Source organism: Anser anser (assembly GCF_964211835.1).
Source record: "Anser anser genome assembly, chromosome: 2".
NCBI classification, from domain to species: Eukaryota; Metazoa; Chordata; class Aves; order Anseriformes; family Anatidae; genus Anser; species Anser anser.
In genome coordinates this window covers 128,268,463-128,289,825 of record NC_139721.1, presented here as the reverse complement: position 1 = coordinate 128,289,825, position 21,363 = coordinate 128,268,463, and the positions used below count along the sequence as shown (strand labels likewise).

The window sequence follows — 21,363 nt, the reverse complement described above, 5'->3', positions numbered from 1 at the left end:
AACATTACAATAATCATGAAATTCATGACCACGCAGATAATGAAGAAAGCAAGATATGTACGAAAGGAAGTATTAAAATCTAAAGCTGAAAAATTCCTTCAAAGAACACCCATGGATAATTCATTTGCTAGGGAGGAAAAGAAACAAAAAAACCTTACATAACCTACCTGAAGTTCTAAGAAAAAGTGTCTAGTAATGAGCACCCTGAGGAGACTTCCGAGGATCACAAGAACACAGGTGCAATGGCAGAGGATTCCTGCCTCTCCACGGATTCCTTCGTTTATTACCTAACATTAAATTGTCTTAGTCCATAGAAGGTAATTGGATATTATTCATACAGATTATCTTCATTGTTTTAAGTGTGTTAACACATACAGGGATAGTAAAAAATCCTCTATAAAAAGCAACAAATATTGCTTTTTATACTGGCAGCTTTGTAACTAAGTTCTCTTTCTGAACTCTGCCCCTGGAAAGTCCCGTTTCATTTTTTTCCCTTCTGAACCTTTTACCTCCAGTGTTTTCCAATTTTCTGTTTCCCATTAGAGTAAATACAGCTAAATAAAACATATGTTGCTTGCAACTGTTATTCATATCTGCTAAACAGGTACTTACATTACCTTATTCTAGCTCTTAAATTTGTCGTAAATTTAAAAATACTGGCATCTCTTCTTGCGTAAGGTTTCCTTTATCCCAAGCAATGCATTTCGCTGTATTAACAAGAAAGTTTGCTTAAGTCACAGAAGAAATGGTAAAAATTACCATTCAGGAGTGCTAAACATGCAAATCTAAAAAACTGGTGTTTTAGTCTCATCAGATTTTTCTTCAGCTGTTTTACTTGCTATTTCTACTTTTTTAGTTGGCAGCACTCCTTTGAATCCTCCAGCTGACACTGTAAAGTTCAACTATGAGCCTAGGATGTCCTAGCTGCCCATTTCTTTTCTTTAAAATAGGTTACCCACATGTTTTCCATTAATTAATCACCTGTCCTGCTTCAAAGAGATTAGTTAGGTTTGTCCATTACAAACACAGGCCAGAATTAGCTAAGACAAACTTCAAACAACCAAGCAAAAAGATATTGCAGAGAGCACTCACAATTGAGGGAAAATGGAAAACCAAGTAAAGATACTAGTGGCTGGAATACAGGCTTCATGTTTTAGTATCAGTTGGAGGAGAGAAGAAAACCCTTCTCTGCACATAGAAGCTTTGCTTTCCCCAAATCCCATTTCAGATAATATTTCATACAGTATTTACCAATTCATGTTGAGGTTCCTATGAAACCCCCATTGCCCACTCTTAGTTCTCCACGTAAACAAGTAAAGGGCATTTCCCAACAACATTTCGAGGGAAAGGATCTGAAAAATGTCAGTCTCCTACCATTTTACTTAAGTCTTCTGAGGCTTTCATAATAAACTGAGGCTACAACAAACTCGCAGCACAGTCCCAGCTATACATACTGGGAGTATTTCCACGGACTTTCTTTTTCCCTTACCTTTTCCTAGGCTCTAAACTGAGTTTGATTTTTGCATTCTTAAATTTATTCTCCATAAATTTCCCCCGTTTTAATCTCAGTGTAATGTAGTTTTCCTAAGCAATGTAGCTCTACTGCAGCAGAGAAAAAAAGAAAAAAAAAAGAAAACAGCGAGGGTGGAGGGTTTGGGGACTTCTTTTATATGACTTTATATTTCACAACTAACCAGATGACTGATTTGTAATAGAGGGGACCATCACGGCAATTTGCCCCGCATTAGCCCCTGTTCCCTTTCTTCAAGGATTTCTGTGCTTTATGTAATTGATTGCTCATTCATTCTGATCCCATTTCGACACAATGGACTCACGTGGGCATACTGTCTTAAATGAAAAAGGCCCACCAATCCTAAGGAGCTTATGAGAAGAGATATTGGAGAAGGAAAAAAAAACCACCACAGTTCTTGTGATTTGTCTTTCTGTTACACACTCACTAAATCTCATGAGAAGAACCAATGACACCATTCTATAAAACTCCTTTCTGATTCATAGTGGTTTCACTTCGCTCACAGTTACCAGGCTTTTGGTGGACAAAACGGACATCTGAGAAAGACCACAGAGTGCTTATGAAAACTGCAGAGGCTCACCAGGTAGGATAGCTGGTACCGTCTTTAGCATCAGGATGACAATATCAACGTCTCCTACACTTTGCTGCATTGGGACTGTCTTTGCAATGAGTGTATTTGCTGGTGCAGCAGTACCTGCAAAGTAACAATATTCTATCCAAATTATATTTGTTTGGGTATAGTGCCTTTAACATTCACCCTAAAATGCACCCGAGTATCTTGTTTCACTCATTCACAAAATGACACACTACTGAGAGTTAATACAACTACCAAGATCGAGGGCATCCTGACCAAATGATCACAGAGTGGTCACAGACACAGCATTAAGAAAACTCTCCTTTTGCTGTTTCTTGCTCTGAAAAGCTTTGTTAGAACCATGCTTGGTTTGGCAGAATTAAAAAGGAAGGTATCAAAGCTGGTAGGAAAAGCTTGTCAGAGTGAATTCACTCTTGCAGATTGATAGCTAGGTGTGAAAGCAGAAAAGGATGGAGGAGTAGCTTTCTCGCCTACCGAAAAATTTTAAATTAGCCTGAACCTGGGCTATGGGCAGATTATTCAATGAACAGGATGAGATCATGTAAAGATATTTACAGCAACTTTACCGATTATTCAAAGAAACAAACCTTACCCTGCTTCTTTCATTTACCACAGCTCCGTAACTCAATATAGTAGATCATTAGATCTGAAAAAAACATTTAATGAATAATCAGATTTTACCTTTGTCAGCACAGAAGTTCTGAACAGCTGCCCAATATTTCTGACATTCTGTATACACATGCACTTTACAAAACATACCAATAAAACCCCCCAAACCAACACCTTTTTTCCATTCAATGTAAGGTTACCCAGAACACCACAGTCCACAGGCAACTTGGGAAGTGAGGGACAACTGGACTACCAAATAGGTCACATTTTGTCTTAAAGGCATGCTAAGGATAACTCCTGGAGACCGAAGAGGACCAAGCAGTAGGCATGCAGTCAGAAGAGCTGCCAGACTTTAACTTTACCATGTGCCACCCTCTGAATTCTAACCAAGTCAGAGCTTGTCCTGAAAGGCTCCTGAAGTCAGCAAGAGATGGCAAGCAGTACATGTATTTTATTACGAAACCTTAAAGTTATATTTGCCTGCTTTCTAGATAAGTTATATTTAAACAAAAAGCCACAAAAGCTCACAAGCTCTCTCTTCTGAGCCTTGAGGATCTTCCAGCACGTGCCTCAGATGACTTGGTGCCACACGAACCCCCCTGGGTTTAACGTGCCCTGCCACAAGGGCCATGGTGCCCTCACCCCGAGGCCAGCTGCCACCATCCCACCAGGTCCCATTTTGGGGATGCTCACCTCGCAGCACCCCACAGCTGCACACCTGGGGATCGGGGCAGACGGTGATGCCGGCCCTGAGGGATGAGGCGCTTCGTGTGGGCACGCAGCCATGTGCCGCCCTCACCAAGCCCGGCACTGAGGCAGCTGCAGCAGGCACCCAAGTGCTGCACTTCCCCTCCGACGCTCCTGCACCACGCGTGATTTGCAGTGATTCAACCTCTACGGTTTGCGGTTTGGGTTCTGCTTTTTTTGCTTCCTTAAAGCAGCCGGGTGGCATACGGGCAGGCACGGAAGGGAAACCAGACCCTGGCTTTTCCCCGAGGCCGCCGCAGCGGTACCTGACAGGGGCGGCCCCGCGCACACGAGGCAGCAGGGCTCGGATGCGGGCTGTGGACCCCACTGTGGCCCCACTCCCTCAGCCCCTCAGCGGGGAAAAGGGGGGCTCAGCAGGGGCACTGCCGGCACTGCCGGCCCCTCCGCCTCCCCGGGCCCGCCCCGGTACTCACGGCTGCCCCGCTGATCCCCGCCGCCGCGCCCCGGGGATGCGCCGCGCCCCGCCCCGATGCGATGCGAGGCGCAGGGGGCGATGCCCCGAGGGGAGCCCGGGGCAGCACCGGGAGCAGGGCGCTCCTGGCCAGCGCCGAGGGCCGGCGAGGACGGACAGCACCGCGGCGGGGCGAGGCGAGGCGCAAAGCCCCGCCCGGGTGCCGGCGCCCCGGGACGCGGGGTGAGGCGGGACCGAGCGCCGCCGCCATTTTGTGGCTCAGCGGCCGCCGCCCAGCAGATGGATGCTGGGCCCGGCAGGGTGAGGGGAGCTGTTGCTGTCCGCTAGCGAAGCCCCAGGGCGGCTTCCACGGAGTCCCTGGCTCCATCGCCTTCCTCCTGGCTGCCCGTGCCCCTCACCTTCCTCAGGGGTTGAAGGGCAGCTGCACTGGGGTCTGGGCTGCCGGTCATGGCGGGCGCTGCCCGCTGAGCCCTGCTGCCGGGGGTGGTTGTGTGTGCGGCAGGGACCCCCGTGTGGTGGCATGGCCCTGAGGGGGGCTGAGGCGGAGGGCTTGGATTTTCCTGTCAGCTCAGCCAGGGGAGGGGACGGTTCATTTTGCTACGTTGCTTCCAGTCGCGTAGCACAGGCAGCTTTTCCCTGAGAACTGCCAGGTGATGGCATTTTATGACATAATTACATACAAAATTCCTGAGACATCCTCTCAAACCTGACTGGGATTGCTGACGGTCAGAGGATCAACACCTTGTGTATGAAATCTGCTGGAGGCAATGCCCCTGCTGTGTGTGCGGCTGCAGATTTGCGACGTTGGGGTCAGTGCTGTTGGCATGGCTGGAGTCCAGTCAAAGCCCCAGTCCAAATGGGAGTTCCCAAGACAAGTTTTCTGGTTCTCAGTCTGGTTCAAGCCTTGAACAGCACTGGAAAATGAGGAATGCAGTCAATGGAGTGTGGTAGACGGGTTTATGAAGTGTAGTGTAATACAGTGAGCTCAGTGACTGTAGCTCACCTCTTTGAAAGCAAGGCAACACCAGAATAATAGAAATTCAGTGCTTATGATAGGACTGGTCCAGGGAGAAATTGATGAGTCCATGGAAACATAAGGAGTAATTCTTCAAGATATTTACTGAGCATCAAGGAAATATTTTCCAAGTGAACCATGCCACAAGCCAGATTCTTCACTTCTAGGTCAAAGAGAGAGCATTTGGGACTGTGGGGGATGGTCACAAATGTTGAAGCACCAGATCTTAATGGAGCAAAGCCTGGCCTTTAGAGGAAAAGTTGAACGCTGGATGCCCTTAAATGAACAGTCCTGAGCGAGAGGTAACAGTTAATGTATATTGGGCAAGTAGTATCCATGTCTTCCATTCTGTTAACTACATACATCATCCAAAACTTCCAGTTAATTTTAGCAGATATTTGTCTGTCATCCCTTTCTGATTCTCCTAAGTGACACCCTCAGTGAATCAATGATAAATAGATTTCTCTTCTTAGGCTGCACCTGCTCACAGAGCAAATAACCTGAATGTTACTAAGTAAGTATCTGCATATGTGATAATTTATTTTTTTTATGGGGTAATAGAAAAAAAAAATAAACCCACGCTTAGAGCCTCATCGTGAGAAAAAGCACCTACAAGTCCTCTTTCTAGGATCACCACCGAGTTGTAGAATCACTAGCTCCAGTCATAATCTCCTCCAGTGGCTAGTAACAGCACATTTCATCAGCAATCACGTGCTTACCCGTGGAGTGGCAACGTGTCATTCATTTCCAATGCAAGTGTCTGCTAAAGCAGATTTTGAGAAATCAAGCCAGGAAGTGGCACTGAAACACATTATCATGGAAATGTTCTCTGGGGAGGGAGGAGACGAAAATAGTGAAACTTGCCAGTCAGTTTAAGGATGTTACTGGTGGTTTGGTGTACACCAAATAAGGGGCACCTGCACCAAGGAAATTTCCATCTTTTCAAGATAGACACAAGCCAGCATAAGATGCTTCACATTAATTAGAAGAGACAGAACCTGGTCTGGGCATTAACAGACAGTTTTGGGGCCATGCAGCAATTAACCTAAAGGTTTCAAAGGCTGATATCAAAACTGGCTGCAAATAGGACACATTTAGAATTGAACACATGCCTTGAGCATTCAGTCTTCATGAAAATGCTCTTCAAGTATATTGCACAGCCAAAACTTGCAGCACACAGTTATTTCATGACTAACTGGGAAGTCAGCAGGGAGAATGTAGTATCAGAGAAATACAAGTTGTTGAGTGTGGTCTGCACTGGGATCTGTCAGCCACACACTGAATCTCTAGAGCCACAACATGAAGTGCATCACTTCTGCATTAGAAGATCCTTCTGCATTGCTACTGCTTTAGAAGATCCTCTTGTAAAACGTGCAGAAGGAGAAAAACAAAATTTTGCCTGTGTGACAAACTGCCTTTGGCAATGGACAAGATTTGGCTATCTTATTTAAGTAAGTGAAGTGGGACAGACAAATTACACAAGAACTTCACAGCCACATTTTAAAAAATGAATACACATCGCCTGTAAGTAGTCACCGATATGACACAACAGATAGTAGGCTGAAAGGAAAAAAAGCAGAATAGTTGCATGCTCTTTAAACACCTTCGTGAAATTCCTCAGACATGATATTAAGAAATCATTGAGCACCACCAGATGTCAGCATTGCAAAATGGTTATTCCTACCAGTTACAGAAGTCTTTGCACCCTATAAGCACTATTTATTAGATTTACTTTTTTTTGGTGTAATGGCATAATCGGTTCTTATATTTTGCAGTCATTGACATTAGCACAGTGTATATGTCCAAAATTATCTGCAAAGGGGAATTTCTTAAATGGTTGTTTTTTGTCTCTTCATCTTAAAAACTTTTTAAAATGCTTTTACAGGGTTGGCATTAAGAGCCATACTAATGGTATATTGTCCATCTAATGGTCCTTGTAGCCATCATGGAGTTGTTTTAGGCTGCAGCAGCGAGAGATTGCATACTAAAATTCAGCCTCTCTATTGAAATGTCAGGAAGTTGTCCAGAGCTCTCTGTTGTTGCATGCCAGGCTTTATTTAACCCCTCGTACTGGCTGCAAAATGACCTGTTGGCTTCAGTTCTATGGAGAAAATGTAGAAAAGGAAGTGTGAAATTATTTGTGGTTCCATTTACAAAAAAAAAACAAGGATACTTGGTGACGCAAATCTTTTTAAAGGTGTCCACCATCATAAGCCAAATCACCATGAAGAGAATGAACTCATTTTTTTCCTGTTCATTTCCTTTTGCAGGAACAAAAATCTGAACAGGTTTGTTTGTTTGTTTGTTTCAAATCAACTAACCAGCCTCATTTGTATTTTACATTACAACTCATCTGCTGTTTTGGTGGGATGTTCTTTAGTTTTCACCTATACTATTTGGTGCTGAGAGACATTTCTTGCTGCAAACATCAGCCTTCTTGCTGTCCCGCTGGTACGTCTGTCGTCAGCCCCTTCCAAAGCGCCAGCACTCAGTGACAGGCTTAACAAACAGTAAGTTACTGAATCGTGCTTAGTGGAGACCCTAAATGGGAGGGCACAGTAAGCCAGAAGGGACTGTGAGAGCTCCAAGTAGCCAGAAAGCCTTTCTGCTGCATTTCTCCACCCCTTTATGTGAGCTTCTGCCCATTAAGCTCTTCAGAAAGACAGTGGGAAGGTAGCATCTTTAAACATTTGAAGATTTTGCCCAGGAGATGAGTTTGGCCGCAATTTAGAGGTGATCTGTTTCATTGTCAGATGCATCTCTGCTGCTCTTATGGAACAGTATGAGGAAAAAGGGGTTTGATAGTGGCACTTTTAGTGCCATGAAAAGAGCAACTGGAGAGTGCCACACTGGGACATGCAGAAGAATGAGACAGACAGACATGTTCAGTGTAACTCAGCTCTCGGTATATGGAGTATTGTTGTCAGCATAGAGGGAAATGGTACTACATTTCACAGAATCACAGAACTGTAGGGGTTGGAAGGGACCTCGAGAGATCATCGGGTCCAACCCCCCTGCCAAAGCAGGTTCCCTAGAGCAGGTTGCCCAGGTAGGCGTCTAGACGGGCCTTGAATATCTCCAGAGAAGGAGACTCCACAACCTCCCTGGGCAGCCTGTTCCAGTGCTTTGGCACCCTCACCGTGAAGAAGTTCTTTTGCATGTTGGTGCGGAACTTCCTGTGCTCTATTTTGTGGCCATTGCCCCTTGTCCTGTCCCCACAAACCACTGAAAAGAGGTTGGCCAAATCCCTCTGTCTCCCACACTTCAGGTATTTATAAACATTAATAAGATCCCCTCTCAGTCTTCTTTTCTCCAGGCTGAACAGACCCAGGTCTCTCAGCCTTTCCTCATAGGGAAGGTGCTCCAGGTTTTACCTTCCTAGAAAATATCTTCTGGCATAGGACTCGCCTGTGTCTCTGAAAAAGCTCCTTATCTCTGCTATGACTGTATTTTAGGGTGGCTGTAACTCTGTAAAGATCATCCTGTGAAAACCTTGTGATCATTTGATGATTTTCCCATAATTTTAGGAAATTGTTAGAAAAGTTAGGCTAGGATCATGTCTAACAGATTGTGGTTACCTAAGGAATCATCTAGTGATGCCTCCAACAATAACATGGAAGGCAGTTTGCATGAAGCTGCACAAACTAAGTGCTCCTAACTTTAAAATGTAGATTAGATGGCAGCCACAGAACTTTGTTTCTTTTATGATAATTGTAAATGAAGACATAGGGATAGATAACATTTTTTGCGTGTCTCAAAATTCTTTTTCCATAATAGTTTATTATGAACCATCTGGCCTCATTAATGTTTTATCAAAGACCATCTGGCTGTTGTATTGTTCAAGCTATTCAGCAGCAGAACTTCATCATAAACTAACCAAAAGGAATGGCTATTAAACTGTTGTGTAAAAGCCCCAAATTTTTATGTAAGTCCTATATAAACAGTTCTTTATAATTCCTATTTATTCCTATATATTCCTAATTTATATAGTTCCTATATAATACAGTTCTTTTAAGAGCATATTAAACTACATTAAACTAGAAAAGTCTAAGAAAGACGTGAGAACTTGAATCTGAAATTATTTTATGTTTCCTTAATTTAATTAATCTTAAAATTATCTCTTTGTTTCTTAATTTTCTTCCTTTTTTTACATCTTTGTTTTTCTGAGCAGTTGGAAGAGGACCTATAAAGTCAAATGGCCAATTGTATTGAAGTAAAAAATATTAGAATTTCTTCTAAAAAATGTTGCAAATAGAGGATACCTGTCATTGAGCCTCCAAAAAATGAAGCCCTTCATCTTTTTATCACTGCACATAGACCTTACAGAGTGTAAGCATTTTGGCAGGGTTCTTTGAAATACAACTGTACAGCACATTGCACTATTTAAAGGACGGTTGCACAGCACCTAGTAGGAATGGCAGCTAGGTACAGCTGACTGTGATTGCATAATACGCATTGATTTAATAAATTATACCTCAACTCATTGTTCTACTGGTACATTTTCAGGTCAATAAAAATATGATCCTAAAATTAGTGCAGTCCATACTGATTTTGTTACTTATAGGCAACCTTAAGGCTACAGGGGGTGGAGGAACTAAGGAATGCATGTCTAAAGAAAACATAGACAGTGTAGGACAAAATTGGCAAACCAAGAGGAGTTAAGGGATCCACGGGGAAGAGCCTATGACTGAAGTTGCCTGTAGAGAGCAAAGTTGACTGTAACGAAGAGATATCCTTGATCAACTCCCAGCTTTTCTCCCGGTTGACACAAGTGCTCTTACATGCTCTGAAACAATGTGTGCACAAGCACCTTCACACTTATCCAACTGTGGGAGCAAATTATTTGCACAGCGTTTTCCAAAGAACCCGCAGAGGACTGCAGTTCCTCACAAGGCAGCAGGCCGGCTGGTGTTTGTGTTCCATTGATAGGGAACTGGAGCACAGCCGTAGTCAAACCTTGCAAAATGTTCAGAAGCTAACATTAATATTTCATTGAATAACACCAGATGGGTGTTTTTATCTCCCGCAACATTTCTAGCAATAGCTTTATTGTGATTTAAAACAAATTTTTGTGTCTCCCTTTTGTTTGGTTTTTGAGGTTCCTCTGTTGTATTTCCCAATTATTTTACAACTCTGTGACCTCCATTCTCACTATGTGTTGTCAGCTCACTCTCTCTTTCAGAACTGAACTATGACTGGAATTCCTGTTCCAGTGCAAATTGAAAGGAGTCTTTCCAGAAGAATAAAGTAAATGCATTTTTTTCAGTACCTACTGAGACGGAAACAGAGAAATTGGTTTTGAGAGCTCTGAAGCAGGCCATGGCTCACATAAGAAGCAGATGCACTGAGGAGACGACTGCAAATGGCAAAGAAACCAGAATGTCCTGAGGAGCTCTGAGGCTGTGCTGCTGCCACTGCAGGGTGAGCTGGGGCTCCTGGGGCTTCCCAGGGCATCTGCAGCAGGAGCTGCCAGGGACCGTCTGCATTATCTGCTGTAGAAATGCACATGGCAAGGGAGGACCAAAGGAAAAAAAAATACCCCATTTTGTACAGGAATGATAATTCATACGGTTGGGGAAGAACATACTCATTTTCCTGCTCTAAAATGAAGCAGGGCAAGAAGAAAACAGTTTTTTTCAAAACAAGGAATGAGGGCTGGCAAGCAGCTCAAAAACATGTGGGCTGCTAATTGTGTGGATATTGATGCTATTTGTCATATCACAATTACATGTATAGACCAGGTAGTCATTATGCTGGAAAAAAAAAATCACCTACAAGACAATGTGCGGATCTGTTCTCTCACAATTGAAAATGTATTTTCTGTGCTCTGCCATGGAACTGAGACCGGTGTCCTTGCTCCTTGTGCTGCCCCTGTTTGTCTGAATGACACGTTGCTTTGGGTGATAGCATCTGCAAAGGGTGGTGCAAGAACCTTGGGTGGATGACTTTCTTATTCCCAGAGCCTTCCTCTTTGCAACTGGGAGACAGGAATGCACTTCTTGCTACAGAATTGTTTGTAGTCACCTAAGTTTTACTTGGTTCTTCCAGAGTTACTCTCCAGCCTCACCAGTGCCAATATACCACAGTGTGAGCAATGCAACTTGAAAGAGAGAAGGAAGACCAGCTGTATCCTGCAAGCATGAGTACAAAAGGAAATAATGAGTAAACAGTGCTGGCAACACGTGAGCTGCTCTCATTCTTTTCCCTAGGACCACATGACTGCAAACTTCAATACCGAGAAACTTATTTCAACAATATGTACTCTTCCCTCTCATTTCTTCCCCCCATCATTTCAAACAAAATAATTCCTGTTGGTATCTATGTTGGACAGTGTTAGAGAAGAAAACATTCACACGAGCATCAGTTTAGGAAGCTCTGTGGCTAGATAAAATACAGTGGAGCTCCTACTGTAGCCTTTTTTGCAGTGCAGCACATCTGGATATCTTTTCCAGTTTCTGATTTCCCCAAAGTTAAGAATATAATATCACCGAGTTCTCTACCCTCCACCAACTTTGGCTGAAGTATTACTCTCCCCAAAACAAGGAAAGGGAACAGGTTAAGGATGGGCTACGCTTACCACCTTTTGGTACCTAGAGAACTCCGAAAAGTCAAGCTTGCCCTAACTGACCTGCCTCTTTTTCAGGCAAAGTTCTCAGTAGATATTTCTCCTACAAAAGGACTTCAGAATTTGGTGCACTACTTTTGAAATTCCTAAGAAAGTTGATTTTCCCATCCCCCTAACCAGTTTAGCTACTATATGGCTCTAGTTGTTTTCACAAGATTTGTTTCACGGACTGAAGTGCAAGTAGCAAACAGTGAATACAAGTAGGATGATCTCTTGACTTCGCTCCATCTTCAGTTTGACAATGGCTGAGATGATAGCAAACATGAGAGTAAACAAAACAGTAAATCTCTCCCAGCTTTTAGACAGGTTCTCATCTATTGATAAACCTACATAATCTTCCTTGCTCTAGGCAGCAATCAAGGCATTGCAGACATACCCTCATAAAACCTCAGAAGGAAAAGATTTCTCAAGGCTTGTACTGCAATAATTCAAAGTAGTTTTACTGCAGCCTTTATCAAGGCATCTTTTCTTTTACATGTGTAAAAAAAGGGAAATTTGTAATTTAGGAAATCAAGTTTTTATTAAATAAATTCTTTATAAAGGAAAACAATGTTAACTATGCAAAAAAAAATATTTTCAAATTCTAACATCTGGTCTTGTTAAAATAGCAATTGAAACATAGCTCAAACAAAATCCTAAAAGAGAAATAGTGCCCTAACAGAGAAAGCCAAGTAATTCCCGAAGTCTATGAAATTAGAGACAGGAACCTCAGCTGATGCATTCATACGCAACATCTTGTCTTCCAGGAATTTATTATTGTTCCAAGAGCCTATAAAAACTTACATCAATGAATCCACAGAGTCAAATTCTAAGTTAACTTAAGCCTCAGTTATACTCAGCTCAGTACAGCAATGTTGATTTACCTCAAATGAGGGCTTACACAGCAATTTGAAATATATCCCATGGTACAAAGCAAGCAAATATACAGATTTGTAAGTAGACAGCAGAAATCTGTATCTGGACAGCTTTTAACCCCTTAAAAAAATAGCCTAACCCTACAACTTTTTATGCATCTGCTGCGCTAGAAGGGGTATCTAAGTTAAAAATCAACAATCTGAGCATGGAGAACAATGCTTGCAAGATGAAAGAAATGTAACAGAGGCATTGAAAAAAGGAAGAAGCCAAGATGTGACAGTTACTAAGCAGAGCAAGCTTTGCTCAGCTGTCAATGTTTTTCCTCACGCTATGGTGGTTTGAATCAATTTGCAGTAAGCATTGACTTTTAAACAGAGATTACTGTAAATGAACAGACAACTGAGATTAAACACAAATTGAATGCAAGGTCTACATAAGCCACATTCACCTTATACTTCTATAGAGTAGAGAGCATATTTTATTTTAGCACTGACCGCAAGGTGGGAACTCGGCATGATAGTAGCTCCAGGGGCAATCATGTTAAATTCACCCCATATCCATTTCTCTGTGAGAGAAGTTCCGATTGCCCTCAATGTTCATGATCAGGGCAACAATAACAAGGATCCCTTGCCATCTTCCTCTCCCTTTTATAGTTATGAAAAAAATATTCACTATTACTGTAAACTGCTTTATTTTTTCCCAGTGAACTAAATGTTAGCTGCTTCAGAGCAGATTTACAGAATCACAGAATCATCTAGGTTGGAAGAGACCTCCAAGATCACCCAGTCCAACCTCTGACCTAACACTAACAAGTCCTCCACTAAACCATATCACTAAGGGCTACATCTAAACGTCTCTTAAAGACCTCCAGGGATGGTGACTCAACCACTTCCCTGGGCAGCCCTTTCCAATTCCTAACAACCCTTTCAGTAAAGAAGTTCTTCCTGATATCCAACCTAAACCTCCCCTGGCGCAACTTTAGCCCGTTCCCCCTCGTCGTGTCACCAGGCACGTGGGAGAACAGACCAACCCCCACCTCGCTACAGCCTCCTTTAAGGTACCTGTAGAGAGCGATGAGGTCTCCCCTGAGCCTCCTCTTCTCCAGGCTGAACAACCCCAGCTCCCTCAGCCGCTCCTCGTAAGACTTGTTCTCCAGACCCCTCACCGGCTTCGTTGCCCTTCTCTGGACTCTCTCGAGCACCTCCATGTCCTTGTAGTGAGGGGCCCAAAACTGAACACGCTACTCGAGGTGCGGCCTCACCAGAGCCGAGTACAGGGGGACAATCACTTCCCTAGCCCTGCCGGCCACGCTGTTTCTGATACAAGCCAGGATGCTGTTGGCCTTCTTGGCCACCTGGGCACACTGCTGGCTCATATTCAGCTGCCTATCAACCAGTACTCCCAGGTCCTTCTCCGCCAGGCAGCTTTCCAACCTCTCATCTCCCAGCCTGTAGCGCTGCTTGGGGTTGTTACACCCCAGGTGCAGGACCCGGCACTTGGCCTTGTTGAACTTCATACAGCTGACCTCAGCCCATTGGTCCAGCCTATCCAGATCCTCCTGCAGAGCCTTCCTACCCACGAGCAGATCGACACACGCACCTAACTTGGTGTCGTCTGCAAACTTACTGAGGGTGCACTCAATCCCCTCATCCAGATCATCGATAAAGCTATTGAAGAGGACTGGCCCCAGTTCTGAGCCCTGAGGGACTCCACTAGTGACTATTTACTCTAAGCAGAGTTACTTAGAGCAGATTAAATCTCTGAAATCAATCAGTAATGAAGTGATTCCCAATGACATCATGGTAAGTTTTAAAGTTAAAAGCTCAATATACAATCAAAACAGCTGGATTTCACAGAACAGGAGATTCTTGCCCACTATAAAAGCTGCATTTCTTGTGGCCTTTCTCCTTATCCTGCCACACACAACAGCTGAAGATGTTTTGTGGGGTAACAGATTCTTTTATCCAAATTTCTCAGCTCTTCCTGGAACCTCCATGCTTCCTCCTGTCAAACCTTTTTTACACGTTGAGTATGGGAAGTGCTGCAGAGCTGCAGTCTGGCATTACAGGTTGGTCAGGAATTACACTCATTGTACTCCCACATTTTTCGTGACCCTAATCCATCTGTACTGTATCTTATATGGTGGGACTGGGAGGCACAGTTGATTGACAGAGTTGCACTAAACCACCATTCTGTGAGGGAGAAAACACCACAGTGATAGTTCTCTTCCAGCTATTTATTTTATCCAGCAAATACTATGTTTCCTTGCTTTTAAAAGTTGTTTTATGGAGAACATGCAGTTTGTGGTTTCCACTTTCATGCTAAAGCATAATATTTGTGCTGCACATCTGTCTACTAAAAATTGCTTCTAAGAACCAACTTAGAACCATAAATGAATTCCATCAGCTTACCCCTTTCCCTGCTCCAGTGTCTGGCATAGTAGCCAAATGACAGTGCCATATAGTGTGTGCAGGTAACCGGTGACCAACTGGAAAATTGCAAAAGTTAACTCTAAGACAGATTGTGGGAGTGATAAATAAGACTTCTAGCAGATGGAAGCTTTCATAGTTGCCATTTTTGCAGGTATAAAACCCATAGATCACTACAGCAGCTAAACTTGTTTCAGCTGTCAATAACAACCTTTGAAGAAAGATGCTTACAACCCCTGGGAAAAAGTGAGGGTGCTCTACGACCTTTTGCAAGTCTGATTTATTAACATCCAACTAAATTGGTTACAGAGGCAAAGAAGTAAATCAAATTGCATGTCAAGGTGCTCCAACAGTATTACAAATTTTTGCAGTAAGGAATGCAGAAAACAGGAATGATCCTGACTACAGCAGTTTTTCTCAAAAATCTGAAAGTCAGTGATAATTCTAACACGATACCCTTCTTCATCCTGAAATCACTAATGCCCTATCAAAACAAACAACAATTTCAACATTTAGCAGCTTTGCATATGTAATACCTCATACATGTGGCACGTTTTCCAATACCAAAACTAGTAAAACACTCAACATAAATACAAGACTGCCTGATTCTCAGGTGTACCAAATATTCTCATAGACACCTCGAAGATAGGGAGCTCAAGGAGCTCATCATCTCTTGTGGATCAATCTCCAAAACATTCCCATAAGCTTTAATACAGTTTTGTTTTGTACAACAGTAAAGCCAAATCAACAATTTCTACAAAAAAAACGAACCACCTATTTATTTTTTTTAACATACAGCGACTATTTATGTGAAAAATTTTTCTTATTGCTTTCAAAAGCTGCAGCAAAAACAGTACCTAAGAACTGAGCAGTTCAATAATGTATTTGGTGATAAGTTACAGTTACTAAACTTCAATAGATAAGCCAGATAACATTTGCAATTTCTTAACAACTCACAGCTGCTGGAGTAAGTTGCACCCACCAGTAGCTAGAAAATAGAAAGGATGAGTTAGTAAACGCTGGGAAATTTATTTATAGTAGGCAAAATCCATGAATGAAAACAGTACCAAAAGAACCTTCCATTTTAGCTTCACTCCTTTGAATAGGACCACCCAACTCCAGCTCTTGCAAGATGCATTCAGTTATGTGGAGAAGTTGGGGTTTCATCCTTCGCTATTATATCTGCATGGCAGGCCAGGTTTTGTACTCTTCAGCTTGCCTCCACCCCCCTCCCCGTTGTATGAGTAATGTACAAAAAAAGCTGTATTGAACAAAATAAGATACACTGAAAATGTCCTGCTCTGCAAAGCTGATCATCTAGAGACACAACAGAACAGATATACACAAGCAGATGCGAGAATATTAATGATGAATATGCTGAGCAGATGTAGCTGGATATTTCTCTAGCACCCTTACCAGGCTGTGGTCTGGCTCCAGAGTACAACTGTGAAAAAGTCAAGGAAAAGGTACAGAAATAGACCGTGATGTTTATGGAAGAAGTTTATAACTACAGCTTTTAGGCATATTTTGTCATTTGAAATCCTGTTAGGGTGGGATGTTTTACTATTCTTTGGGATTATTTTTTTTAATAAAGAGAAAATGGGACATTGAATAAGGGCTTTAAGATACAAGGGGGCCACACAGAAAACCTAACAGCAGTGTAAACAGCTGAGGGAAATTGGGGGGCAGGGTCTTCATTTATTTAAGACCAGCTTTGAACCTTTGCCCAACCCCAAAGCTGTCCCTAGCCGATGTCCAGCCCTGTGAATTTGTGTTCCTCTCTGTCCAGTGATCTGGCTTCAACAGCCTGAAACTCTTCAGGGACAGTTTAATCAGTAAAGTGCCAAAAAATAAGGTGACTGAGTCTGCAACCACCACCTCCTCCAGGGGCCAGGTTTTAACAGGAGCCAGCAACCCAGCTTCAGGTCCTTCAAAGAAGGACCAGCTGATTTTCTAGGCTCTGTATGAAGAACCTAAGTACTTGACTGGATCTGTATTTCAAAAAGTAACCAAAAAAGGTAGACTGATGCTGGCAAACTAACACATAAAGCATAAATCAGAAAGCAAATATGAGAAAAGGGATGCAATAAGTAGTGGTGCACTCTAGTTCCAGTCAGTCTAAACAGCACTTTATCCTTCTAAGAGTAGCATCCTATACAAGTTACCCTGTTGTTTCATAACACCAAATCTCTGCACCAAAATCAGAACCTCAATGTCAAATCTGAAAATTTGAGAATACAGCTGTGGGTTTCTATTTCTATGATTACTATTTCCTTGGACTTTTTTTTTTTCTCTCTTTGCTGTCTAATTTGAAAACTGAGTCAGTGGTTTAACACCCAAAAGCGTGAGCTGCTCCATCCCCTTGATGTAAATTTATAGTAAGCTTTTCACTTTGTGAAGGAGTACACAAGGAAAGGGAGAGCTCGATGAGTGGTGCTTAAACTGCCTCTCCAAATCATATTAAGTAATGTTTACAAAGTCATCAAGTAAGAGTGCTAAAACAGCAGGCAACGGTCAACAGGAAATTCTAGGACTGATCCACTGAGCCGAACAGTTTGGGAGTCACTGCTGCGCATGAAAGGATGCAGTAAGTTGCTTGCTATTTTCTTTCTACTACTCAGGGTAGAAAGACTCTAAATGTCAGTCACTAAAAACAACATATGTCTTAGTATATTGCAGAAAGCTAATGTAAGTTAGGCACTCTAACACAGCTGAAGTTTTTGGAAAAAAAATACCAAAATGTCATTATTTTACCAAGAATAACTATAGAATGTATTAAGGTTTGTGAATGATGTAAAAATATATTTTTTTGCAGAAATACACAAATAACAGAGACATTTTTCTTCCACTTCTTAATATACAGTTGTCAGAAGCTTAACAACTAAACCCAACTCCTTCACACAAAGGTAAGCAGGGACAACTATACTGCAGTTGGAAATGTGGGGTCAGAAGATCATTCGTGACTGGTTACACCAGGTTTTCAGATGTATATCACAGATTTACAAAAGGAGTTCTTCTGCAACAATTTCCCTTTGTTTATCTAAAAAATGCACCTTCATGGGCATTATTTTACTGAGGAAGATAGTAAAATTCTGAGTTTTGCCTTCCTGCTAAGGGAATTTTGTCAAAGGAAACAATTTTCTATAAGGCACTTCCCAGCCCAATTCTCCCTGTCATTAGGTAAATGTCTTTTAGACATTTTGGATTGGAAGATACAAGACAACAGCACCAGTCTGATTACTCAAAAATCATGACTCAAACACCCAAAATGAAATTAGTTTTTGTTTAACACCCACAGATTTTAATGCATTATGGTTCTTTAACTCTCTTTTTGCCTCTAATCCTTTAATTTTGAAAGCTGTCAACTATTAGCTCATATGACATAGTAGGGGGAAAATCCACTCCATATGTAGAAAAAGCAAAAGCAGCAATCAGATCAGACAATAATCACAATAGCTGCCAAATATGACAATGAGCAAATTTAATGTATCCTCCATAAATTTTACTCCCTTTCTTAAAAGCTTTTTTTTTTTTCCTCTCTCCTACCTCCTTTGTTGTTAAACGCGTGTAATTTTTCATACAAAGGGTAATTGCCAACAACAAGGATAATTACAAATATCCACTCATTTCTGTGCCAAGTTTTGATAATACAAGTGTAAAACAGGAAAGGCTCAAGCCATGAAGAGGTTCTCATTTTCCTTGAAAAGCCAAACAGTCCCCAGAGGTTAAGATTTCCTTGAGAATCAAAGCACGGATTTTGTTTTCATACTGACTTGAACCTTGCCTTGTTGTAAGCTGCTGGAGTGCACATTAAATAGACATTAAAGACACATTAAATAGAGAGTTAACTGTTTTGGTAAGAAACTGCAGAAAGGATAGTGAGCCAGAGTTCTTGGGCAAAGTAAATAATGGTGATAAAGCATTAGATTGTAAGACAATGAAGCTTCAAGGTAACAGGAAACAAAATTTAAATATACATCTAAACTGATACCATGGATTTGGTTTAAAATGGAAGTTTTTGTAGTACTTCCTTCATTACATATACTACATGGATCCGTTTTAATGGGTTTTCTTTAGAACAATGCTGTAAGATGTAAAAAACTGTAAAAAAAAAAGGAAGAAAGTAAGCTTTTCTAAGGTACTAGTCCTTCTAAGAGCAACCCTTATGCATGTATTGTCCATTTGTTCCAGTCATAAGCCAGGTAAACATGCCAACAACATTTATCATATATAGGGTGTATTTTCAATCTTTGAGGTGGCATGTAAGAAAAAAATGAGGGTTGTGGTGGATATAGATTTAAACTTGAAAAGCGTTTTCTTGCCAGAGAGTCACAGACACACTTAACAGACTTGAAGAATGAGTTTGGCTTGAGTTGCAGATAGGCAGGAATGCAATTATTCTGTTCATGAGCACTGTGATTTCATGGAAAAAAATAAATAAAATTGCCCATCACTATAATCTTCATTCAAAAGTGCTAATTCTGCTACATTTGTTTCTTGGTATATTTTGACCTATGGTTTCATACTTTTGCAAATCTACCCAACTGTATAAAATTACAGGAAAGAGAAGCAACTGATTTAGTGCAAGACACTTAATATTTATCTGAACATAACAAACAAACAGAGGAAGATCAACGATTCCATACATTTCTCCATAAGGCAGATGGTCATTTTTTAAATATAAGATCTTAAATATGTTGTTTATTTTTGAAGAGGTAGAAAATATCAAAATACTAAGAAAAAAATTCTAGATTAAAACAATCAGTTCGCTTACTTTTTAAAAAGACTTACTGTTGCAATTTTTAGGTTAATAAAAACAAATGAAGCTATGGAAGCACAGGATTTTGTGCTCTGTATACATATTACTTACTGGAAAAAGAGAGAGCTGCTTCAGATGATAGTCAGTGACTAGTGACAGTGACTAGATAGTCAGTGCTCAACCATTATATACAAAAGATCTCCTCCTCTTGCCCTGTTGGGGGCTATAAATCTGAAGATTCCCAGTGGAAAACGTTGGTGATTCCTGAATTTCTAGCACTGCTTTTAGCCAGGTACACTTACACAGCCATCAGTCCATTGACGTAAGCTCAGAACTACTGCTTCCATAACGCTAGTAAGAAAGCTAATAGAAACCAAAGCATATTTGAGTCTTATTCTCTTGCAGCAAAGGATCGTGCTCAGATTTCAGCACCAACTGATAATGCGTTTTTAGGAATTTAGACCAGCCCAGAGACAGCTGAACTACTCATTGAACTGTGGAAGCCTACTTACAGTTTGTTACTAAGGCTTACGCTCATTTCTCAGCACAGCTACGAGAAGCTGTTGCTACTGTCTCCAATACAACTCAATAAGGCATAAGTTAACTCAGAACTGACATTACCATCACACCTTGGAAAAGTAGTGTAAAAGCTCCCCTTTTCCCTCTAGTTGTTAACATTCAGTGCTATTTATTAAATATTTTATAAAAAGAAGTTAGGGTATTTATACATTCAAACAATCATTGCAATAGAGTAGAGAAAACAAATCAATTATCATATCCTAAAGTAAGCACAATTCTGGAGATATGCACACTTGCACACATACAAACCCCCCACACATATATTATGTGTGTCTGTAGATATATATATATATATATATACACATATATTTATATATACTTCTTTTAAATCAGATCCAAGAAAACAGCACAGAACATCTTCACTTGGCTCCTCTTTCACCAGAGGACAGGATTGTCCAGTTTGGAAAAACCAGGTTCTTTTCTAAGGTCGATGTAGGTTCCATTGCTCACCCAGGAGTCATCTTTGGATTTCCTATCAAAGATTAAACAGTCGTTTGATTTTTTTTTTAATGTAAAGCTTGTATTTTCTATATATTTGTTGTGTGGTGCAACGTAGCACTACGCACAGATACCCAATCCAGCCCACAAACCAGGTGCAATGAAGCTCAGTACAGCGTTCAACGTAAATCAGAGTTTGTGATTTGCTGGAGGAAGAAATCTACGTTGAAAAGCAAAATGTGTGTTTCATATCTAACCTAACATTCGGTAACACTTTTGCTATATAGTAATTAATTTTTTTATTCTGTCATTTAAACCTACAGCACAAATCTCAATTTTTCAAATCCTCATTACACGGATTCAAATCCTCATCCTTATTTACAATCCTCATTGTGAAGATACAACATAGCATTAGACTCTGCTTTTCTCCTGTCTATTTAGCCTCCTGGAAGTAAAGTTTGCTTTTCTGTAGTTAGCTCAGCAGTTCCTCAGACAGACACTGACCTAAGTAATTTCCTTTTTGCATCTATTTTAAACCTTTCTGTGTTTCTCCAATTCTTACTCCTCCTAAGTACAGTATCTATCCAGAAAATAATTAGGATCCCTGATCTGTTAACTATGATACACAAGCCCATACAACATTCACCTTGGGTCTAACTCTTTCACTGCATCCTCAACAGAGAAGCTGGAGGGCAAAAAACCACATCCTCACTAGCATTCATTTTTGTCTTTCAATAGCTGAAGTCCC

The 21,363-nt window shown here is 41.3% G+C and overlaps 2 protein-coding genes and 1 long non-coding RNA gene across 35 annotated transcripts in view; 1 reads left to right on the top strand and 2 right to left on the bottom strand.

Annotated features, from left to right (window-relative positions):
• The window catches only part of GSDME (gasdermin E), a 35,576-nt gene extending 31,500 nt beyond the window's left edge, over window positions 1-4,076 (bottom strand). For 6 of the 17 annotated variants that reach the window (XR_014580716.1, XR_014580717.1, XR_014580718.1 and 3 more), the window contains exons 1-2: window positions 3,429-3,910; window positions 2,719-2,772 (exon numbers count right to left, since the gene is read on the bottom strand). The gene's annotated coding sequence lies outside the window, so the exon portion shown is untranslated. The other 11 variants (XM_083826892.1, XM_083826893.1, XM_083826894.1 and 8 more) reach the window with 11 other exon arrangements.
• Window positions 3,540-19,821, top strand: LOC310895470. 4 transcript variants are annotated; one of them, XR_014580719.1, is made up of 4 exons: window positions 3,540-3,634; window positions 5,098-5,232; window positions 10,197-10,351; window positions 10,979-19,821. It is a non-coding gene; the product is annotated as an uncharacterized lncRNA (long non-coding RNA). The 4 variants fall into 4 exon arrangements; XR_014580720.1 differs by having other exon boundaries at window positions 3,546-3,641; XR_014580721.1 differs by lacking the exon at window positions 3,540-3,634 and adding an exon at window positions 4,006-4,137.
• Window positions 18,304-21,363, bottom strand: part of OSBPL3 (oxysterol binding protein like 3) — an 88,543-nt gene continuing 85,483 nt past the window's right edge. For all 14 annotated transcript variants that reach the window (XM_083826868.1, XM_083826876.1, XM_083826874.1 and 11 more), the window contains one exon: window positions 18,304-20,649. In XM_083826868.1, the coding sequence (XP_083682994.1) occupies window positions 20,553-20,649 (97 nt within the window). In that variant the 3' untranslated portion in view covers window positions 18,304-20,552. The remainder of the gene's footprint in view (window positions 20,650-21,363) is intronic.